This window comes from Phaeodactylum tricornutum, genomic scaffold, assembly GCF_000150955.2.
Source record: "Phaeodactylum tricornutum CCAP 1055/1 PHATR_bd_32x35 genomic scaffold, whole genome shotgun sequence".
In the NCBI taxonomy this organism is placed as follows: domain Eukaryota; phylum Bacillariophyta; class Bacillariophyceae; order Surirellales; family Neidiaceae; genus Phaeodactylum; species Phaeodactylum tricornutum.
Genome location: NW_002238036.1, coordinates 285,679 through 293,345, shown reverse-complemented (window position 1 = coordinate 293,345; position 7,667 = coordinate 285,679). Strand labels below are relative to the sequence as shown.

Here is a 7,667-nt window from a genome sequence, read left to right as displayed (position 1 = left end):
GTTGCAGAACGAACACTTGAATGGTACAGAATTTTGTTGGTGCCGTCAGTGAGGAGCTCTTATAAGTAAGTGCATCTCCCACGGAATCCGCGATTCCAACAAAACGTCCTCGTTGTTTGGTACCATCAGAAGGAAATGTCGCATCTTCGAGGCAATAAAAAATGGGTTCCCAAAAATGAAACTGAAGGAGAACACTGATATCAGGTGTGGAACCAGTTAAGATCTCGAGGGGTGTACCGTTCTCGAGGGACTCATGCGCCAAATGGTTAAAAACGTAACAAACGTACGTGACGCAAAGGAGCCAAGTGGAATCAGGGGCCCCGATACAATTGAGAATTTTGTTGGTATTTGCTTCAATAGTGGCAATACAACGTTTGGCAAAATTTTGATGCTGATGGTTGGGTTTGCTCTGCCATTGGTCAATGTTATAAGCCCGTGTAATGTCAGTGAGCTTTTTGCTGATTTCAACCTGAGCTCGATCGCTGATCAGTTTATCCATTGCTCCATGGTGTCGAATGTGATCTTCGAGGGTGTTGACAAATTCTTTATCGGTTTTTATCGGATACACATCAGTGACAAGAGACTTGCAAACTTGGCACCATTGTCCACAGTGGGTGTGTCAGACCAGATTGTATCAGTGGCGACGGGTTTTTTGCGACAATGCACATTTAAAGCTGGGAAACGCGACTTGAAATGCTTGCGTAACGGGACATTGTAGACTTCTCGGGCATGCTGCGTGGTGACCATGAGGGTTTTTCAAACGGTTTCGGCAGAAACCTAACCTAAGTACGGTCGAAGTGTTTCATAGTCCTGGGCATTTCGGGTGACGTGATGCTTTGAGCACTGGAATGGATCGTTTTCCCTTTTCCCAAATGTGCGTACTGATTCATAATGAGAAAAATGGGTCCATTTTGAGATTTGACGCAACCAGCAGCAGTAACAATGTCCAGATTGGGTAAGGTGTGGTCATTGATACCTGTCATATTGGCAGAACGGCCAGTTTTAACGCAGGATAATGACATCCCCACCAGCAAGTCCACCATTTGCGCCGCAATCAACAAGGGCTGCAGTAGTCTCATTGACATTGTATCAAGAGACTTGGTATTGCAGGACATTGGATTGCATTGATTTGGGTTATCATTTTTCGGATCGTAAACAGGTACATCGCGGGACGCAGCAAGTACTTTATGGATGTCACCATCACTCATGCGGCTGACTTGATTGGTGGGGTGAGCGAGTAGTTCCGTTTCAGGCGCGCAGTTGTTCCTGTTGTGAGCATTGGCCTCATAGATGGTAGTTGGTGATACATCTATATCATAATCTATGTCAGGTTCACTGTTAAAATCAGTCGGATGATAAGCTAGATCAGTAGTATACACGCTTCGCTTGTTCTTGCTGTTACGAGAGTTAAATAAATTATTATCATTGTTGTATAGAGATGCTAATGCAAGTAATAGGCTGAGATAACCGTTGTAGCTAATAGGATTGCCTCCCTTGGCTAAGTCTAGAGTTGCCGTGATTTTCACCTGGCAAAGTTCAGGGACATCATGGACAGCATCTTCCAAAAGACTAAGGCATAGTTGTTGGGGAAGTTGCTCACCAGCCGGAACAGTGTCGTTGTAAATGCGCAGATGGTTTTTCCAGTGGAGAATAAACCGCAGTACCTGTCCATGATGATCCATACTTTGCCGTTGTAAGGTATCCCAAGGTGGTAGATGAACTGATCTTTGCACTAGCTGACTCAGTATAGTGTTTCACAACCTTATGGAAAACTTCCTGAGCATTGAAATCGAAACTGTGCTCACGGACAATGTTTTTACCCATGTTGGTCTGGAGCGTATGCTCTAGAGCGGAATATACAAACTTGTTTTGCTCTTCGAAAAGGGACTTCTCCAAAGGGTCAGTAGGAGTGTAGGTCGGGTCCAGAACTTTTTCGACATTATGAGTTACGGCAGTAACAACAAACAAGCGATAAAAATTGTCCCAGTAGCGGTCATCCTTGAGCACTGGGTAGTGGATTTTGTCACGTTTTATTCCATGATTAAAATCCTTGACAGCTGAACGAGTCTTCCCCATAGGACCCTGAATGGTCGACAAAGAAGCGGCAGGTGTGGTAGCCGTCGAGACTTGGCCAAGAGCTGCGCGACGGTACATAACAAAATCTTCATTGTTGAGTGCAGCAAGCTCAGAGTTCTTCAAAGGGGTCCCTTTTTGTCGTTTTAGGGACGCTTGCCAACGAAGGAAATGACGTATGACTTGTCGGTGTGCCATGAGTAGGGGAATGCTTGACGGATTTTCGAAATCGTCAGGGAGGGCAGGAGGAATGTATTCAAGAGATTCAAGTTCGTTCTCAAAAATACACATGAGGTCATCAGCCGAATCATATCCTTGCTGCTCAAAACTGAGACGGATAGGATGCCCTTGAGGAAGTAGAAGAATGTTATCCAAAAGGTGGGCGTAGACTGCTGCACCTGTCATTTGCTGAGTGGCAGGGACCATGGTGTCCTGAGAAGCCAAGAGAAATAAAGGAGTTCTTGAAAGATTACTACTTATGTGTTCAGGTCCTTTGCTGTATACTTATAGCGGACTTCGTTAAAATGACCCTACACCAGTGAACGAAGCTAGCACTGGTACACTCACTTCTACCTCTGTAGGCAGTGTCCTCGGGGACTGACGAGGGTTTGATTAGCCCCCCCCCCCCCCCCATACTACTTTACGCCGGGTAGTAAGTCCGTTCCAACCGGAATCAGGGCTGAGGTCCTCAAGCCTATTGGTGTTTCTACCTCACTTGACCGGAGCAACCCGTAGTCACGAAGCAACCCTGCCGACAAACCCTGAAGACTCCAAGGGGGTTCGACACCGGTGACTCCGAGGAAGGCCACTTAGGGACTGTAAAACTCAACTTGCTTACGATGCTCCCCATGGGTTAGACAGCGGATACAAGGACCTATGCAATGCAATATTTGGATCAATGAATTTCTAAAACAATGAGAGGAAGATTATTCTACTACTAGTCCATGAGAATTGGTCTCTTCATACAAATGCAAGACCTCTTACCATGTGACAGATAATCTTACTCCCACATAGAGTAACATCTCCTAGGTATAAATCCCACACAGAACCACTTGGTGAGTAACCATCCTGCTTGTCACTCTCCTTGTAGTTTGTGGGACTGTGTCCTATTCTCCATCCTTGAGTTCAACTCCCGTGGCTTCCGATACGGGACAACTCTGATCATACCGCGTATACATCGGGTTGTACAATAAGGCCGACATAAAGGAAACAATCCCACCACAATTCCCACCTTGACTCACACTTCCATAGACAGTGTTAGGCGTCTCTTGTCCCAGAGAATGTCGCCTTGGTGTATACTGTGACAGTCTTGACGTATCCATGGCTGGCAAGGTGCTGCACAAGGTGGTCATGTGCTAGAATGCCGGCTTGGGGAAGGCCTCACATGCCTTTGCAAATTTTGATGGAAACAGTGTTGTTGTGTTTGAGCGGGGCCAGCTTGTAGTGTGTAAGGATGGATGGCAGGATGTGTGGGACTGGGATACACATATACTCAAACCTGGCCATGGGTGTGCCAAGATAAAAATCTTTGATCTCAATATGCATGAACTCGGCCTAGGGCGTGGAGAGCACACTGTTGAACAGGATTTTGGACATGGTGATGTCAGCGGTGGGGGTACTAACCTTGCCGGGGCACTGAACTAGGTTACCACTGACGGTGAACCGGATGCGCTTGGGTTCAGCTTTCTGAAGGCAAATACTGGCCACAATATGCAATGTTGTGGCTTTGCGGCCGAGAGGGATGGTGTTGTGGGCAATGAAGTGCATGGTGGTGCTACCAGTGGTGGAGGGCTTTTCTTTGTTAACAGCCAACAGGACAATGTGGTTGTGACCATAGAAAGGAAGTTTATAGAAGAACCTGGTACAAATCAAAGATTTGTTGCTTATTGTTAGGCCTTTAGCTTATGCTTTTGACATCATTTTGTGTCCCTGCCAATCATTTTTAAGACCTTTGTGACCAAGATCCTGATTGCTTACACCAATCAAATCAATACCATAGGTATCGCACTTTCCTAACATTGACTGCAACCATCCAAATACAACTGAAAGTAGATTGTGTTTGATTTGTTGTTGTTTATGTATTCAGGTCACAGTCAGCCATTCTATTTTTATTCCCTTTAGGAAATGGGTAGTTCCGATGTCAAAATCACTCCCCGACCACCTATGTGATTTGACTGCAGCCATCGAAATGTAACTGCAAGTAAATCGTGTTTGATTTATTGTCGTTTATGGATCAAAGTCACAGATAGTCATTCTATATTTATTTCTTTTTCGAAATGGGCAGTTCCAATATCAAAATCACTATTGTGATCTCACGCCGTTGTTTCCTGTCTCGCAGTCCATTAGTTCACAGACAGTGGGAATTGGCCTTGTGTCGGCGAATACAGTAAGTTTCTCTCCATGATCGGGGATGGCTAGTACGCACCCCTTTTCGTGAATAAAACCCACACCCACGACTCTGTAAAGAGAGGTTGCTTGAGGCCATTGCTTGAGGCCTATTGGGATTCAAAAGAGCAATGCCAAGCCGGCAAAGCCCCCAAACAGAATGTTGACAATGATATAGGTCACCATAGTTGAATGAAAAATTGCGTTGCAGGTGCCCTTCTATTGCAACATGGATTGCTCTTTGAAGCAATTGCTTGACAACAACATTGCCAGCAAGAAGGAGTGGATGACTGAGTGCATCCCTTTTCCATCGAAAGAAGGGCAGGAAGTTAATCTATGCGATTACATTGGTCTAGATTGTAAACGCATTGGAGAGTGTTTTATGTTTCCGGAAGGATACGACTCTACCTCAAATTGCCGAAATAGTCTAGCCAAGGCCATTAAGATTGCTGCTGCAAATGGAAAGTTTCCCTTAGTCGAACGAGGATGGGATGCAAAAAAGAGGCGACTACGTTTTGAATGCTTTAGAAGTAGATCCCATGATGCGGATAGGTACAAAAAAAAACAAAACAGTCTATCCAATGTGGCTATAAAACATCGCAACGTTTCCTTCATACGTCCACAAAAGGGAAAAGAGTGTCCTTTTCGGTTCAGTATTTTTTGGATGACAGAACATAAACGATGGTGTCTTTTTGGAGGTGTAAAAGGCAGCTGCAGGTTTCACTGTCATCATTTACCAATGGATCCATGTGAGGTAAAAAAGAGTATTTCCTATATTGACGGTGGTGAAGTAAAAATAGCACTTGATGCAGCAAAAAGTAATGCCCCACCAAGCGTGATTGGGCGGCTGCTGAACATACGAACTGGAGATATCTTGTCAGGTTCATCTCTAAAAAATATACGGATGCAAGCTGAAAAAGGTGAACGGAACAAATTTGGTGCAAATGATAATTTCACGACGCAAGCGGATCAACTTCTAGCTTATCTTGAGAGCACCCCGGATGTCAGCTTCTGTGCCATATATGATGAACCAGATTCCCCTTTATTCACTGTTTACAAGCAGAGGGCAAAAACTGGACGTCGGCACCTACACACCAGTACACGGAGTATCTCTGGAGGAATTGCCCAACAAGAAGTGCTCAATGAAAAGGTGCTAGATGCTATTGATCCAAGGGGAGAGCTTGATGACTATATAGATAGGACGCGGAGGGCGTTCAAGTTGAAGGGCAACGAAAAAATGCTTTTAGGAGTGGCCTGGACCGACAACGAGAGTAGAAGAATCTTTGCTCGCTATTCCGAGATCATGGTAGCAGATGTGACAGAAGGTACCAACAATGCAAAACGGCCGCTGTTTTTGTTTTCGGGAAAGACATCAAATCAAAACACGTTTACAGCACTTTGGGCCTTTCTACCGCAACAATCTCGTTGGGCCTTCCGATGGGTGTGGACAAGATGCATTCCACAGCTCTTACCTGAACAGGGGCTGAACAGAATGCGTCTATTGATTACTGATGGAGACCCGCGAGAGTATGGTACTTTTTTAGATGCAATACCTACTTGGTATAGCTTGTGTCGGCACAAACTATGCCATTGGCATCTACTCTATCGCGGCAGTCTTATGAAAGCACAAACTGGAAACTGTGGAACAAAAGCAAAAATTCTATTCCATGTGGTCCTGAAGTGGATAGAAAGCTGGATGACAAAAATTGAGACGCAAGAGGAGTACAATTTGTCAACTGGGCTTTTGATTGACTGGCTGAAATCTCCGGAGGCACTTGATACAAATTTGGGCGGAATGGGTTGTGCCCTTGTTTCGCAGATAAATGCATTTTTGACGTCCTCTCTGTTTCCGCACGAGCAACGCTGGGCTCGATACCATTTTCTGAACGTGAGGGCATTCAACACGTCCGCAAGTTCCTACGGAGAAGCAGAGAACAGTGCTCTAAAACGACGGGGTGATGGGGTCAAGCCAAACTTTTCGGTGCCAAAAGCAACACGGGCAATAAACGAAGGGACTCAATTGCGAACAGTGAAGAGGCAACAAAAAGCAGTTCATAACCTCAATGCTACAAAGAAGACAAAGGCAGCAAACTACACCAATATATCCGACCTAGTAGATTGCATACAGGAAACCATATCCCATGAATTCAATGCAGCCAAAAAATATGACCTCTTTTGCCCGGGTCCAAAAGAATTTTGGGTAAAGCGAGCATGGTACCAAATTCCAAGCGAGACCTACCAGGATTTCAACGACAGCAACTTTTGCCAATTTATGATTCCACAGTTTGAGCGCACCCGCATCGTAAAAATTACGGAAATTGAAGGTGAACTCTATCTGGAATGTAGTTGCAGCAAGTTCCAACGACAAGCTTCTCCATGTGCTCACATCTACAAAGTACTTAACCGACCACCACAATCAACAGACGTTTCTGTGAGATGGACAAAAATTTGGGATGTTTACCTGCATCGACCTGGATATCATGATCTGTCGGACCAGTTAGAGGAATTGTATAAGAAGGAGCGGCCAGGGCCACATTTCGAAAACACAAATCAGTGGGAAGTTGGAAAGGGTGAGAGAGAGTACAACTATTTTAAGAGATCACTTCCAAGCGAGCCCACCATTATCCAGAAGTACAGCAGATGGGCTGATTCTTTTTCACGACAACCTGGATGTTATGTGCATAAAAGCACTGAACAGGAAACAGTTCCTGCAGCAAGCGGTATGGTGCAAGAGTTGACGAGCCTTTCCCAGGGGTATGCTATTGAAACTCAATTGGATAGTGAAATGGATGTTGGAGATGTAACTGTCATGCAGGTTGAAGAAATTGATTCAAATCTCTCAAAATCGGGTAAAAGTCCATACACAAACAATCTTCATTTTTACGAGGAAATCTCAAAACTTGCCAAATTCAATTCAAAAGCTGCTGACATAATGACAAAAGGAATGCAGGAAACTTTGGAATTGCTACAGAAACACGTTGCAGAAGGGTCAGGTATGGTAGATTACAGTATTGGCCCAGCTATTGGAAAAGAACCAGTAGGCCAAAGGCTCAGGCCAAGCTACAGTCCTTCAAAGAGCAAGAATCTAAGAGACAGACCGAAAAAGAAACAAAGGCAAAATTTTGGTGGCTGAACAAGTAATGATAGTGAGACCTATTTGTCATCATGAGAAGCATTCTATAGGAAAATGTTAAAGACTGTAGCATCCC

General features: G+C 44.7%; 2 protein-coding genes across 2 annotated transcripts; one reads left to right on the top strand and one right to left on the bottom strand.

Annotated features, from left to right (window-relative positions):
* Positions 1 to 782: 782 nt before the first annotated feature.
* On the bottom strand, positions 783 to 2,499 carry PHATRDRAFT_bd1478 (predicted protein; the record flags this gene model as incomplete). Its single annotated transcript, XM_002176348.1, has 2 exons — positions 783 to 1,683; positions 1,742 to 2,499. The coding sequence occupies 2 exons, from the start codon at positions 2,497 to 2,499 to the stop codon at positions 783 to 785; spliced, it is 1,659 nt and encodes a 552-aa protein (XP_002176384.1).
* A 2,157-nt stretch (positions 2,500 to 4,656) lies between these two features.
* PHATRDRAFT_bd1758 (predicted protein) lies at positions 4,657 to 7,658 on the top strand. The gene has a single exon (XM_002176404.1). It carries the CDS (start codon positions 4,688 to 4,690, stop codon positions 7,589 to 7,591), a length of 2,904 nt encoding a protein of 967 aa, XP_002176440.1. The 5' UTR covers positions 4,657 to 4,687; the 3' UTR covers positions 7,592 to 7,658.
* Positions 7,659 to 7,667: the final 9 nt, after the last annotated feature.